General features: G+C 38.6%; 1 protein-coding gene across 4 annotated transcripts; it reads left to right on the plus strand.

Moving 5' to 3' along the window:
- The first annotated feature begins 359 nt into the window (after positions 1–359).
- LOC121336480 (tubulin alpha-3 chain-like) lies at positions 360–16,174 on the plus strand. Of its 4 annotated transcripts, none has more exons than XM_041405650.1 (5): positions 360–13,497; positions 13,647–13,869; positions 14,392–14,540; positions 14,871–15,551; positions 15,780–16,174. In XM_041405650.1, the coding sequence occupies exons 2-5, from the start codon at positions 13,767–13,769 to the stop codon at positions 16,074–16,076; spliced, it is 1,230 nt and encodes a 409-aa protein (XP_041261584.1). In that variant the 5' UTR covers positions 360–13,497; positions 13,647–13,766; the 3' UTR covers positions 16,077–16,174. The 4 variants fall into 4 exon arrangements, with proteins under 4 accessions (XP_041261584.1, XP_041261585.1, XP_041261587.1 ...); XM_041405651.1 differs by having other exon boundaries at positions 360–13,044; XM_041405653.1 differs by having other exon boundaries at positions 360–13,010.
- The last annotated feature ends 126 nt before the right edge of the window (positions 16,175–16,300 follow it).

Here is a 16,300-nt window from a genome sequence, read left to right on the forward strand (position 1 = left end):
TTTAGAAGTACTTAGTAATTTGCCAGGGAGTTGTTCAGGGCCAATCCCTGTATTAACTTGCCATAAATATAGGAGAGGGCACATGAGGAAGTACCTGATGAAGCTGTTTACATTAGTAACTTGAAGTTTGGGGAGAAGGCTAAAGAAACACCATCCCTAATGTAAGCCCTGTACACTGAACTTAGTCATAAAAATAACTGTGATACTACTTTGGAAAAGAAAGATTACATAGCTGCTTAAGTAACTGTATCTGCCTTGGTAAGGAAAACTACTCTTTCCTTGGTAAGGAAAACTACTCTTTCCACATATAAAGACAGCAAAAGAAAGTGCTTTTTTTTTGCCACACTCAGGCTACATGTACTCCAAGACACATGGAAAAGCAGTAAAAATAAAGTATGCTGATGACAGACAGAGATTGGCTGTCATCTGTACTAAGGTTTTCTATCAAAAGTCTTAACAGAACAAAAGTAGTGTTTTTTGACAGCTGTACCTTGCAGAAATCCAGAAACACTAAGAAAATATTACTTCCTTATTTCCTAGTAAAGGAGAATTTTGGCTGGAATTTAGTGATGGTGCTACACCATGAGCCTAGAGATAAATAATCAACAAGCTCTCACCATTTGCTGGTAAAGCAGAAGACATAATATAAGGGTTGGTCTATTTTAACTTGTTTTCACTACTTAATTCCTCTATGATTTAGTTGTTCACCATGTAGAAAAATGCTAAAAGATGAGGTCCAAACCAAAGTAGCTTGTAGCTACTTAAAAGAACATAGTATCTGAACTCCAGGTTGTAACTAGCCCTTTCCTGTATGGGTTTTTCTTTTGCTGTGTTTTGGTTTTTTGGGTTTTTTTAACAGATAAATTTGAAGTTGTGTGAAAGCATGAACGCAGGAGGGATTACTAGTTACAGTCTGTAATGACAAAGGTATACTTTATCAAACAAATATTGGAGAGTTCTGCGTACTCAAAGACTACTCTGTGGGAAATTATAAAATTCTCTTTTTGAGCCAAACAGTCTAAATTTTCCTCCCCTTGTCTGTATTCATACTGGAGAATAGGGACATTAGTTCTTTTTAAGCTTAGTTGGAGAGAACCAAGAAAGTATAAAAGTATGATACTTACTACCTGCCTAAAAATTTTGTTCAGCACGTATGTTTTGTTACGTTAATACAGTAAGATAAGGAGAGATGCTGAATAAGATGACAACCAGCATGTTTTGGGTTAACAAATACAGTCAGTGAAGAAAGATAACTTGTGAAAATAATTCTGTTGTAGCCTCTGTAATTCATACTACGATCAAGTGTTTACCACAGCCTCAGGAAAGGTATGACATCTATACCAAATTCTGTGCAGCTTATTTTCAATAAAATGACCTTTATGTCATTATTTACCACTATTTCCTTCACAATTGCTGTAGGCAGCTTTTGCAGAAAAGCAGAGATCCCTTTTTTCCCTTGCAATAGCATCACTTGATACATCAGGCAGTTTTCTGCTCTAATCTGAATGTACTCTAAACAGCACTATACTCTAAACATCATTATTCAGAAGAATCACAGCACTGCTTAGATTGCAACTCAAATACTGGAACTTTGTTTGCCATTTTGAACCCTATAATCTAAGGCCTTCCTTAAATGGTCACAACTCAGAGCAACTCTTAAAAGCTTAAGAAGCATTTTTTCCATATACATCTTTATTTTATGTATAGGGTAAGAAAGAAAAAAAAAGGAACAAAAAACCAAACCCCCCCCCCCAAACAAGAAACAAAACCCAACCAAAATCAGAGTGATAGACTACTAACTCAATCTTTGGAATTAAAAATAATTCCAAAAGCTTACTCATAGAACATACCATTGAAACTTCACTAAGGAGAATGCCAAAAGCCAAAGACTACTTACAGATCATGAAAAGCAGAAAAAAAAGCCCAAAGAGTCAGAACACCAAGGTGTTTGACCACTTGCTTACAGAACAGCTCAATCAAATCAGACAGAACTTTTCTGTGCTCAGCTTTTACCTCTTTTCTCTCAGATACATTAATGGCTTTCTTGGGAGGGACCATAAAGCTTACCTTTAGTAAGTTATATGTGGCTTTGAAACATGGAAATAATAATCTAATAGATGAAAAAAATACTAGTAATTGTTTTTAGTTATTTTCAAAATCATACTAGCCATTTTACAAAATGTCAGCATATGTTCATATAAGTAATGATGTAGCTTGACTAGCCATAGACATGGTTCTCTTGTCTGTGAAATTTGTACTTGGAAAATGGACATAACAAAAAAAGGTGAAATTGCCCCTACATAATTGCAAATTGTTTTTCCAGCTTATCTCTAAATATCAAAATTTGTACCAGCAAAACACAAAGAAAGTTTAACATACATAAACTCTATGAACCAAATCAAAACAAACAACAATGCACACAAAAAAAACCCCAAAAAGTGGCACTCAAAACCCAACTTCAATCAGGTTTAGCTGTTTTCTTGTTCTTTTTCAGCTTTCTAGTGGCAATCAGATACTGGGGTTCATGCTGTCTTCCACTGTTTGTGTCCTTGTAATTCTTTCTGTAACAGACTTAAAGTATGCCTTTCTCCATGGCTAAGGTGCTGGCTCTCCAAAAACGGCATCAGTTTGATAGTTTGCTTGTTTTTAATTCCTTTCTCACTCCTTTCATTACCTCACTTGCTCCAAATAGTAGATATCTTCCCTTTATTTCTCAGTCCTTTTCCACTGCCTATGTTTGCAATTCATCTTACAATCAGCAGGTTGATATTTTCAGATGTAAGAGGTGAAAGGCTTTACAAGCTTTATGGACTCCATTTCTCTGCTGCTACACTTCTCAAATCTAAACAGGACATGGATAGCAATCTATGACTCCAATTCAAAGTCTGAGCATCACAGTGAAGGGAGCAGAATGTTAGGTAAACACATATCAGAAGACAAGAATCAAATGGAAAGAAAGGAACAGACATAAATATTCAGCTAATGCTCAACTGAGATTCTTCAGTGCTTTCATTAGTGTATACAATAATCACCGTGTCAGGTAAACAAGAAATTTTGCTGAACACAAAGCAATACTGTAGCTGTTGCTACTTATACTTCGGATGTAACATTAAATGTGAGGATCTGTGAAATGCCAGGTCTGTGTTCTGCATTTTCCCAGCATGTTTCATCTATCTACAGGTACAGTGCTACTAGTTCTCAGAAAATACTTAAATCTACATCCACTGTAATAATGTTCTGTCCCTTGTAAGCAAGTCTCATGCAATGGGCTCGCCTTGTCATGTCACCCACATACTGCAGGTTGCCTAAGAATTCTTCTTAATGACTTGTTTTAGATTCTAAGAACCTCTGATACCTACAAACACTCAGAGACATCAAACTGCAAGATGAAAGCCAAACAGGTCTCGTTTCTCCAGCCTATGGTAGTAAGCAAAATAGTAACAAATTATGTATTTTTCACTGCGAGATGAACATTCCTGGAAGGCCATATATGGCAAACTGTTCTATTATTAATCTCACCATATGAGAACAACATGATGTCTGGAGGAAAGACCTAGCCCAAACATGCAGAAGTATGTTCCGTTCTATTTTTGCTGTAGTCAAGAAAGACTGAAGTGTACTACTTTCACTCTTCTCTCATCAATCCAGCACAGAAAAAGTGAATTACAGTACATCTGTACCTTTCTGCAGTATCTCATACAAAGGATACTGTATTTTACATTGGAAAATATTAAAAAACCTGAGCCTTAGAGAAACATCTGTACACTTGTGATATTCTCACATTAAAGGTTCGTATTTCTTCCTAAAGGTGAGAATTCTGCATCTATGAATGTATTTAAACAAACAAGCAATTTTAAAAAAGGGGAGAGGGAGAAAGTAATCTAGTTGGACAAATATTCCTCCCTTGCACCTCTCAGAGAAGGAATATGGCTCTCCAAGCTACAGTTCTACAATAAATCCACAGAATTTAAAAAACTGATTACTCCACTGGTATTTCTGCTTCTTAAATCCTATTATTGCCGCTAGTGCACTTCAAGGAATGCTAATGCATGAATGAATCTCATTTGGCACTGATTAGTCAAAAGTGAGATCACAAAGGATCATGTGGGTCCACTGCTCCTCCATCAAACACAAGCAGTCAACCACTGCTGCTTGGGCTGGCTACCATCACAGGATGGCTACCAGCAGGATGAGAAGTTGCTGTTCAATGGTCTATAAAGGCAGCAATTATATTTGGCTGGGGGTTGTTAGGTATACCTACAGACTGTAGATGACTCGGTGTTAGCAATGCTTAGCGTATTTTCTTACAGCTGCTTGCCACAATACAATGAATTCATTATACCTCATTCATTATCTTCACAGAAGATTAAAATGATTTTGCAGTTTCTACAATATTTCTGCAGTATTCAGAGAATTGTTGAAAAAAAAAGCAGTCAGACTTGATGGCATTATGGTAGTGTAGATCCCCTCCAACTGAATGGATCAATGTAGTCCATACACAGATAATATTTGTGAAGATGCATTGTGATTCATGAAAAAAATTCTTTCATGGCAACTTCTCCATACTCTTGTTCATACTTAATTTCTTTGATTTATTAAATAAATACCTTTTGTCTTCATACTGTTACTATCAATGACCTGATGTCCAAGCTAGTACTTTTTCTTTACAATTGGCAGTGATGGATGCCCACGTCCAAAGCTAAACTATTGTTTCAATTTACTCTCTTTCTTTCAAGTGCAGATTTTGTTACAGTTTCCAATTGCCAAAAAACTTGGGAATTACAGCAGAGGAGTAGACAGGGGAAGGCAGGAAGTTAATAGAAAACCCTTAATCTGGTACAATGACACAACACATGAATCAGTTTTGCTAAGGAAAGTATTTTGCTATCAATAAAGGTAATTTACATTTTTATTCTTTACAAATAATTCTGCATTTCTGAGTGCTTTAATGAAAGGAAAAAAAACTTCCTAAATGCAGGTATTACCAGTCTCCCATGGCCACAAAAAGTAACCTCAGACTAATGTCTTAATTTATAAATAAATTCTCAGTAATAGCAGAAGAGACTAGAGCAGACAAGTACTACATTAAATATATACTGTTCCTGAAATTGCACTTTATGGCTTTTGAAGTTCATAAACAACAAATAGAAAGCCTCATTCAAAAGTATCAGAAAGAAAGAGCGATATGAAGAATGAACAGATAGCATATGCTACACTGGAAGGTGTCATACCACTCTGTTAGTAGTACTACTAGCATTCTTTCCACTTACAGTAAATAAATGGACAGCACAAAAATATAGTGTTAAAAGAAGAAGATGCTAGGGAAACAAAAGTCCTATTTGTCTTTTAAACAGATACTCATTAGTGTCATTCTTTCTCAGACAGGTTTTCCTTCTGCCTCTTAGAAAAACACCAAAGAAGCTTCACCTAGATTAGGCCATATCATTATGAACAACCCATTACACACAGGATCCATTAAAAACACTAGGAAGGCTGCTGTCACATTTAATCCAACTCCACCCACTTCCAGAGACAAAAGCATTACAGTTCAGGACCCTGCTTGGTTGCTTTGGAAGCAACAAATTGCTTTCATTCTTTTCTTCTGTGCCATTGACCCATCCAATTGAAAAAATGCAAGCCCTGATTCTCTAAAGAGAAAGTAAAAATGTTGAATTTAACAATTCATTTTGGGTGACAACAGGAAATAAATACATTAAAATCCTGACCTCTGCATATTTGAAATTCCATTTTCTTTGAGAGATCCTTCTAAAACACCATAAAAGGACATGTTTATTAAAAAGAACATCAGTTCTACTTACTTCAAACAGTTTTCTATCAGTGACGAGAAAGTTGTGAACTGAGAAACGAGACATTTAGCAGCTGGACTTATCCCTCCATAGTTCTACTAAAGCATGCATAAGAGCGTTTATCTGAAATCAAATTAAGTATTTATCTGAAATGAAAGGAACTTATTTTGACTTGGCTAGAGTCCATTCCTACAGATGGCTTTGATAAAGTTCACATCAATTGAGAGAAATCACTGTTCAGTAATACCTTTTAAATGAACTAATCTTGAATTCTGTGAGTAGGCTTTCTTCTAATTTCCATAGGAAACTAAGGGTTCAGCATTTTTAATAGTCACAAACTACAGGGTGATTGAGAATGCTTTGGGAAGGAGAATTCACAACGAATTTTCCGGACATACTTCACATGGTCAAAAGTCTGCAAGTCCTCTATCTCCAGGGTATATGGAAAATAGAAAAAAAAGTACTGGAACTTGAGAGAACAAGGCTTAAGCAATGGACAGCCCCAAGGCAAGTGATCTACCACAGCAATACTCAAGAGAAAGGCTTCCCCCAGACATACTGAGACAAATAAGGTATGCAAGACCCTTGGCTAGGTATGACAGGGAATAAGGAGGCACCAGAAGCTCTTTTGGAACCGACATGAGAACAAAAGGAACAAGGAATGGGATTTGAGGCAGAAGAACGCTGCTAGTTTTCTCAGTAAGGTTTAGCTATGATGACATAAAGAACCACTAACTAGAGAATGAAAGTAACTGCACCAGCTAAAAAGAATAAAAATAATGATTTATTCTAGGGTATAATGTCTGAAACTAGCTCTTATGTCTCCACAAAAAGATTTTTAGAGAACAAATTTGTAACCAGCATTTGAAAGAACATTTTCTTCATTAGAAATTAAAAACTTAATGTTTCAGAAAAGCAATCTCAAAATAAAAAAATTAAAGTACAAGCAGAAATATAGAAATTCTGGCAGCAAATGAAAGTGAGACAAAGAAAAATTATGTGGCAGACCTTGAGAAACAAGTGTACAAAGTAAAATAACAATACTGCAATGTTTTTTCTGACAAGTGTTGTATTGAACATATGCCCATTTAGTTTCCCCCTCTAGAGCAGAATATATATTGCTTAAATAAGATTTAAGAAATTATTTATTTAGATTTTGTTTCCAAAAGTAAATTAAGATTAAAAAATTTCAATGTTTATAAAACTGCTCTATCTTCAGAAACTGAAACAAAAAGCAAAGCTCTTTACCTGAAGTTTTATTTAATTAATGCACATCTACGTACCGAACAATGACCAGCATCAATTTACAACTGGTATTCTTTTTGTCTTGTTTCCCTGCTGCAAGGGAATTGCAGTTTGTTTGTGGTGTGATTTTAGTTTGCATTTTCTTCTGTGCTGGCTAGACATGATGCACAGACTTCTAAATAATAACTTTAAGTAAGTTATCCATACTTATATGTTCAGTATATTTACACAATTATAAAGTATGCTCTACAAAAACGTAATGAAAGCTAAATGAAACATAATAGAATTCACCTTTGAGCTAGATATCCACTCCTGATCAGGCTTCTTTCCATAACTGGAGTCTACTTCCTCTTCTAGGCGACCATTCCACCAAGCTGTCTACTTGAAGCTCATTCCTACAGAGAGGGCATTTGGCTGTACAAAAGCCCAAACAACATTAAAAGAAATATATTAAATCTTTAAATCTAGTTATTTATAGTGAATGATAATTACCACCTTTACAAAGCACCTTTTATGCATTTATCATATTGATGTAAAAACATCCTCAAGGATTCATTCTTGTAACACACTTTCTCATTTCTGACGTGACAGTCAAAATATTTTATTTGCAAGAACATTAACATGACCTAAACACTGCACATTTTATAAATACTCAGCCTTCCTTAAAAGTGAATTGGTCTTCTTTCTGAGCATATTTATATTTAAATAAGTATCTTAAGGTTTTAAAGCAAGGATATATTTGGGCTATGAGAGTAAGATTATTTAAAATATGAGAAAAATAAACCATCTTTCAAAGCCAATATCTTTCTTAGTTACAAACAAAAGAATGACCTTTTAGCCTTTTTCTTCAAAGCCTGCACAGAAATAATAGCAGTCTGATGAAATATGCTTTGTCAGGACCAGACAAGGGGTATCTTCTCTTTTTCCCCAACAGACACATGAAATGAGACATAATTTAAGACCAAAAGCCTTTTTCTCTGAAGTACATTCTAGATAAAGCAAAATTTATACAATAGCACTTTCATAGGACTAGTCAGAAAATTTAATAATAGTCTGCGTGCACTGTACAAATAGACAACTTTGTGAGGCAAAAATGACAGCCATGAAAAACTTACGCCTAATGGAGCAACCCTTTAAAATTAGGTAACTGTTTATATAGAAATCTGGCCACAGAACCAAGGCATCTTTAGAGAGGCTACAAAGCAGACCTCACAAAGCACATGAATACTGGGGGCTGCTAATCTGGAATGAATTGCTAGCCAATTAGAGAGACTCGCAGTCATAGTCTGATACATTAATTTATTGCAGCAATAAAGATATCCTTTCAAGAGACAGACTCTTTAACACAAACAAATTGGAAATAACAGTTTTCCAAACATAGTGAATGAATGAGCCATTCCTGATTTGGCAGCAAACCCAAAATCCCCCAGTGGCAAGCCAAAATAAATGGCTGTTAAAGTCTATTACATCTGAAAAATGTTTTCTGGGAAAAACCCCACAACCTCCTAACAGTGCTCATAGACATTTTTTTCTTTTTTAATAAAAAGCTCACATCTTTATGCATCCCTTCTCCACTTTAGTGCTGTAATTATAAACAAAACACAAAAGCTGAACATTGCCAGCACAGATACTGAAAGACTTATGGCAAAAGCATATGAAAATGACAAAAAAGATCATTGTTCTCACAATTAACAACTAGAAGAAGAAAAAAGATGTTTGAATGCGTATCTGGTGAGCTTTTATTAGAATGCAGTTGATACACAAAGACAGATTACTATAGAGATCTTATAGCTATATTGTTCCTATATAATCCTATTCTGCATAGGATTTTTACTTACTTGCACAACTCTAAATTTAGTCTCAACAGAAGACTGAAATGAAGATAGTATTAACTCTCAAGCTGTTAAGTACCAAGTTTTTCCAATTCTGGTAAATGCTTTTAGGTTAACATTAGAAAGATAAAGTTATTTCCAAGTTTGTAACACCATGACATGCCAAACTTTTCACTCAGCAGTTTTGTGCTTGCAGCTTCACATCTCATTTGTGTTAATAATGCAAACCATTATCTTGCCTGGAAGAATCCTGCTTAAACCCAAGCTGCTTTGGGGAGAGGGTATGCAGTTTGTTGGTCTCCTTTGTTTTCAAGGTGATACCTAAAGTACTTTCCCATGTTATTTACTATGACAGAATTGCGTTGTATATTCAGGCACAGAAACTAACCAGATCAAATGCAGTACTAGTACAAATACCTATCATGTGGAAACAGTGAATTCCCTAACTTTGGAATTTAGATGCATGTCAGAGTCAACTTTGGAATTTATAGATGCATGTTTAGATATCAGAGTTTTGGCTAAAAGCTGCAAAAACTTCCTTGGCAATCAGGAATCATTTTGAAGGTAAGAAAGCTTATTCACTCACTGTTTTAGAAACTTATGATAGTTCAAAAGAGCAGAACCTGCACCCACCTCTGTTCAGACTTCACTACTGTGAAAGCAATCTATAGACCAACAAGGGATTGGACAAAGGTGGTAGTTCTGGAGATTCCATGATCCTTTCTTGGCAAAACAAAGTGAGTAACTTGACTTTACAGTCAAGTAGTATATAATGATGATAATTCCATCACATCATAACCCAGTTTATTTCTCTCCACGTTAAAAGCACCAGAAGGTTCAGTAGGGACACTGACTGCTACAAACACATCAAGAACCTCTGCACTGGAAAAAGGCCTCTGCAAGTGCTCTTCCTTCACAAGTTTCCCTCAAATTTACCAGAAACTCTAGAGAGTGGGATAGCTGCATCAGAATTTTGTGTATCAGGCAATGGAACAATGTCAGTCCAGAAGCCACACAGACTACCATTTCCACCTCTGTCTTCTTAGGTTGACTGACTGTGCACAAGCAGGGACTAACCTGTCCCTCCCTGCTTGTTCCTAATAAAGAGCACCATCTGGGTTTGTGCTAACATTTGCAGCTTTATTCTGAGGAGGAGTCAGAACAACTCCCAAGAGTAAATGCAGCAGAACTCGATGCAGATGGTGAGACTACCATGCCATTATATTGCCCTAGAAAGGGCAAACAAAAAGTATATCTTAGAAGCACACAAGAAAAAGAAATACTCTGGTTTTCAAAAGAGCAATCCAAGTATACTCATTCACAAGCTTTTTTCTGTATAGAGCCCAGAGAAGGGACATAAAGATGGTCCTTTATCAAGACAGTTATTTCACTGTCCAAGTTTATCAGCTTCGAAAAAGGAGCGCAGACATGACTTTAATTCAACAGTCAACTTCCAGTACACAGCTTTGGTCTCTTTTAAGCGCAATAATATATATGATTTGCATCACATCACATACAAGCAGTGAAGAGGCACCCAGTCATATGGAGGCATACAATGCTGCACACTTTTACCCCAGGGAAAAAGGTAAGAACTACAGAACAAGCTTTTGAAAATACTGAAAGACCTTACCACTGTTCAGTTTGACAGCTACTCTCTGCATAGACTGACTTCAGGCCATTAGTTTTTACAAGCCAGATGATAACTAGGTTTACACGCTTCACAATTTAAACGAACAATAGCTTCTGGTGATAGCAGTTCATTGCTTTCAAATTGCTATTACAATTACTTTTAACTATAGAACAACCAACCTCTCCATTTCTGAGGACTTCAAAAATACCCGCTTTACAAAACACATGCGCACAGTGTCTTATCACGGAAAGAGTCAGTGATTCTAAACAAACTGTGCATTCTTCATCTGAACCAGAGCTCAGAACCAACTTAATTTTACTCACTAATGTCTCGTGCAATTCTTCAGGAGTTTTATCATTTGCAAATACAGAAACATACTTAAACCCAGAGATTTCCATACAGGAAACATTCTGATCTCTCATGCTTCAAAACAGTTCCATTGATCAAAATGCAATCATAACACTTGATACACAGTGAGGATATAGCCTACAATACATAAAAACACAAGCTGCCCCATACAGAAAATTCTGGCCTAACATTTCAAAATACATTAAGAGTAATCCTACTTGGAAAAGTGGTACTTAGATCTTAAAGTACGCTCAGTGATAAGTATGTATGCAACACAATGCCTAATGGGAATAAGCAATTTTCCTGTGGCAGCTGTTTAAGTACCAATAATATTATGGACGTGACATTATTTATAGTAAAGATTGCTTTGTATTTTAAGTAAAGAAATTCAAGCCATACTTAGTTAGTAATTAAGCTCTAAATAATTATTGAGCCATTTAAAAATTTGTTTTCCATCCTGTATTCTTTAGGAAAATAAACAAAAACCTTCTAAAAAAGGTTCTGACCATATCTCATTGGTCTTCTGGATTCTGAAAATCAACAAGGGTGTCCTTCTTGTTGTCTTACAAAAACTGTAAATAACACTAATGTTCAAAGGGATCAAGATGTTATATTTTGACCTATTTCTTTGGAATACGCTAGTATTCTTATATTTCAAGAGCAATAAATCTCTTTATTTGACACTTCATTTGACATTCTTACTAATATTTCATTCTGAGCATATAAGCAAAAAGGCACCTGTCTCCTCCCTCTTCCTCAGCTGGTTTGAGGACTTAATGACACAATCTCCAGAAGTGCCAGAGTGAATCTGCCTAGTCAAAAGCAGGGAATGGAGAGTGCACTCACTACTCACAGAGTGGCACTGTAATTACAATACCACCTCAGTTTTGTATTTCTATTAAATAAATCTCCCTTGGGAAAGCAGATCTGTATCCTTTTACTATCAGGAGAGACTACAGGAACTTGTACCTGCCTTTCACCTCACCAGTACCGACCATGATGACATATGAAGACAACTGAGCACTGTGATACCACTCCACCGTTCCGGCAGGCCTCGGCGGCAGGCCTCGGCCGCCTCCCGCCCCCACAGGGCAGGCCGCGCGCGCCCGCTCCGGGCCGCTCAAACCCCGCCCCCAGACACGCCTCTGCCTCGTGGCGGTCTTCTCCCTCGCCGGGAGAAGAGCACCCTTGGCCAATCAGAGGCCTTCCCTCGCGCCCAGTCCGCGCGGGTAATGGCCAATGGGGAGGCAGCACCTGAGGCGAGGGGTTCGAGGCGGTTAACGGTTGGCAGTTGGTGCTGGTCGGTCGCGGCGGCGGACGTATTGTGGCGCAGTCGGAGTTCGTCACCTTAACGAGGCACCATGGTGGGAAATGGGATCCTTATGACTGCGGGAGGAGAAAGGGCGTTTGGGAGACGGGATCCTTGTGGCTGCGGGGGGAGAAAGGGCGTTTGGGACCGCGTCTGTTGCGGCATTTGAGGGGAGTTCGTGACTGTACGTGCTGCGGCAGGACTCGCAGGCAGTCTGCTTGAAGTCCCCGTGGTAGCTCTAAGGCAGAAAGGTTGGGGAGAAGGAGAGAAATTAGTATGAAAGCTTATTAGCTTTAGGGGAGGCGAGGCATAGAAACCGGCCGATAGCTAGCAAGACAAGATATGTGCAAAGGACGTCTGTTCGGAGCAGGCACCTCCCGCGCCAAAAGGCGAGAGTCGAACTGGAACCTCTATCCAGGCGGCGGGGAGATAGCGGGGCAGGGCATGGTGGCCGCCGGCTGGATCTGTATGCCGGTTTTGGGCTGCCTTGGCGCGTGAAGCCGTAGAGGGCACGGCGCGTGCTCGAGGGACGGGCCGGGCGGCGCGCGACGGGAGCCGCTCCATGGGCATAGCCAATCAGAGGAGGGGGCGTGGCCGACGGCGGTCAGGGCCGGGCCGGGCGGGGCGTGCCGTGGGCCAGTCGCTGGGGGTAGCCAATCAGGGGAAGGGGTGTGGCCGGCGGCGGTGAGGGCTCGGTGGTCGCCGCGAGTCTCGTGGCGGATATGCGGGGCTGGAGCGGAGACTGGAATTTGATGAAGCTACCAAGGAAACGGAAAGAGCAGCCGAAATAGCTTGCTTTTTCTTTTCCACCTCTGCTTTTTTCTAGATACACTCTAACAGTAAATTAGAAAACAGCTTGTTTTCCTTTCAGTTGTAAGGCAATTGAGGCATTGGGAGATTAAACATACATGCCACAGTTGCTTAGAATCAAAGGAGCTAGCTTAAAGGGGGCAGATTATGTGTGATTGGGATTCTTAAAACGATTTCATGTAGGAATATGTGTGAAAAAAAAAAGATGTACTAATTGCTAGGGCCTAGATACTGGTATGCCTATTATAAAGGAAAATGTACTGAATAGTCCTGTGCAGGAAAGATGCTTGCAACAGTTACCCAGTATATTGTGTGGTAACAAGTCAAGGAAATTGGGGGGATATTATATAAAGAGGTCTTCCAAAAACTAAAAGAAGAGTAAAAAGAAACTGGGCTGAATATTAAAGATGGAATATATATACAGCATTGTAAGGGATAATGAATTTGTGTTCCTAGAGGGACTATGTTGTCTTTAGGATCTTCCAATATTCACAGAGTCAGTGCAGGTCAGCAAAGGTGAGTAGTGTCTTGCCAGCAGCCAACAACTTGTTCTCCTAAATTGTCACTTAAGGGCAGCCAGGGAATATTGCAGCAAAGATCATGGAAGATACAACCCATGGGCAGGCAGCTCAATGTCTCATTATCATTCTCTTTTTACTTTGCAGCGTGAATGCATATCCATCCATGTTGGCCAGGCTGGTGTTCAGATTGGCAATGCATGTTGGGAATTGTATTGTCTTGAACATGGGATCCAGCCTGATGGTCAAGTGCCTAGTGATAATACTATGGGACGTGGAGATGATTCATTTAACACTTTCTTCAGTGAGACAGGAGCTGGTAAACATGTTCCGAGAGCGGTGTTTGTAGACCTAGAACCAACCGTAGTTGGTATGTACCCAACATTAAAGATCTTTAGTGAAAAAGTGAGGATCCGTTACAGATTCCCTACTGTCTTTTTTGTTTGTTTAGAACACTATAGATTTTAAAATGTGTGGATGCTGTTTTGACATTTATTGTTACTTGAAAGAAATTAAATAATGGTCTACCAGTAACAACATCTGGAAAACAAGAGAACTTTTTTATGATCTGGATCATCTTTTCAGACTGCTGCACTGCATACAGAGTTTTGCTTGAGAGCTATCCAGTATTGTGTCTGCACGTGTAATGTAGTTTTCTGAGTGATCTCTGTGTTCCTTGAGTACAAATACTGCTTTGTGTGTGCCTGATGTTTACCCTGAAACAAAGGGGCAGAAGTTGTGCCAATTTCTTAGACTAGTCAGACAAGCTGTGTGTAGTCAGAGATGCTGTCTACACTCTTCTGACACATGTACTTTGTGTGTAGTCACTAGGCAGCACACACAGAACTGAACAGATGAAATTTATGATGTGGTATTTTGGGGTTTTTTGTAGATGAAGTACGTACAGGCACATATAGGCAGTTATTCCATCCTGAGCAGCTCATTACTGGGAAAGAAGATGCAGCCAATAATTATGCCAGAGGCCATTATACCATTGGAAAAGAGATTGTTGATCTAGTGCTAGACCGCATTCGCAAACTGGTAAGGATTCGTGCTGCAAGTTAGTATTTAAAGTAATTGATACAGCTCTATAGCTAGCTGTATTGATGGTTTGCTGGTTTTTTGTTAACCATTTTGTGCATAGTTAATTGTTCAAAATAAACCTTTTACTTCCTGGTGTGCCCCATCCCGCCTTTAAATAAAGACTCAATCAGTTAAACCAGAACCTTTCAAGAACACTGTTTTCTAAATAATGGCAATGTAAAACCAGCAAACTTATGACAGAAATGCTTTTGAATGTTTATTTTAATACTGATTTCTCCAAAACCATTGATAACTTTTTTTCTCCCATTTTTTTCCACCTCGTTATAGGCTGACCTGTGCACAGGGCTGCAAGGCTTTCTTATCTTTCATAGTTTTGGTGGAGGCACTGGTTCAGGGTTTGCATCACTGCTCATGGAAAGGCTATCTGTTGACTATGGCAAGAAATCTAAACTGGAGTTTGCAATTTATCCAGCACCACAAGTTTCCACTGCTGTAGTGGAACCCTACAACTCAATTCTAACTACCCACACAACATTAGAGCATTCAGACTGTGCCTTTATGGTAGATAATGAAGCCATTTATGATATATGTCGTCGTAACCTGGACATTGGCCGTCCTACTTACACCAATTTGAACCGATTAATTGGGCAAATTGTTTCATCCATCACAGCTTCACTGCGTTTTGATGGAGCCCTCAATGTAGATCTGACAGAATTTCAAACTAACCTGGTTCCATACCCACGAATCCATTTCCCCTTGGTAACATATGCCCCTATCATCTCCGCTGAAAAAGCATATCATGAGCAGTTATCTGTGGCTGAAATTACCCATGCTTGCTTTGAACCAGCCAACCAGATGGTCAAGTGCGACCCTCGCCATGGCAAGTACATGGCCTGCTGCATGTTATACAGAGGCGATGTTGTGCCCAAAGATGTCAATGCAGCCATTGCCACTATCAAGACTAAACGTACCATTCAGTTTGTGGATTGGTGCCCAACTGGATTTAAGGTATGTAGCCTTTTAAGTATTCGATGCCTAAGTGATTAGGAATTGTGTAGTCTTCAGAGGTGACAGTTGTGCTACAATGTTGTAATGTCCCTGTTAAATATTTTGATAAAGTACAAAATTAACTAAGCTTTTTTATTTATTTGTAATCATTGTGATTTTTGTTAGCAGAAATGAGTCTTTAAGCCTTGGCATTCCTAAGGGAAGTTCTCTTTTTTTTTTTTCTTGAAGGTGGGCATTAACTACCAGCCTCCCACTGTGGTGCCAGGTGCTGATCTTGCCAAGGTGCAGCGGGCTGTGTGTATGCTGAGTAACACAACTGCTATTGCAGAAGCATGGGCTCGGCTCGACCACAAATTTGATCTCATGTATACTAAGCGTGCCTTTGTGCATTGGTATGTTGGGGAGGGGATGGAGGAAGGAGAATTTTCTGAAGCCCGGGAAGACCTGGCTGCCCTTGAGAAAGATTATGAAGAAGTTGGCCTAGACTCAGTAGAAGCAGAGGCTGAAGAAGGAGATGAATATTGAGAAAACTAAAGCCTGGAAAAATCTATTTACCAAAAAAAAATTGCAGAACCCTGTTTGTTTGTTTTCAAATGTGCTTCCAAATAAAGTTCTAAAGATTATACTGCTGCTTTTTTTTTTTTTTTCTTCACTATTAATGTGCATATTCGTGAAGGAAGGACAATTTGAGATTGCAGATTTTGGTAGCGGATCTGTTACCTGCTTTAAAAGTACATAGTAATTTTTAC

The sequence above is a fragment of the Onychostruthus taczanowskii genome, unplaced genomic scaffold (assembly GCF_017590055.1).
Source record: "Onychostruthus taczanowskii isolate IOZ18803 unplaced genomic scaffold, ASM1759005v1 scaffold24, whole genome shotgun sequence".
NCBI lineage: Eukaryota > Metazoa > Chordata > Aves > Passeriformes > Passeridae > Onychostruthus > Onychostruthus taczanowskii.

Bases quoted from the DNA above. Each gene is read 5' to 3' on its own strand.
- LOC121336480 (XM_041405649.1), top strand. From the start codon at position 13,614: ATGTCTCATTATCATTCTCTTTTTACTTTGCAGCGTGAATGCATATCC. The intron at 14,541-14,870 runs GTAAGGATTCGT...ACCTCGTTATAG, and splicing joins TAGACCGCATTCGCAAACTG to GCTGACCTGTGCACAGGGCT. The intron at 15,552-15,779 runs GTATGTAGCCTT...TTTTTCTTGAAG, and splicing joins GGTGCCCAACTGGATTTAAG to GTGGGCATTAACTACCAGCC.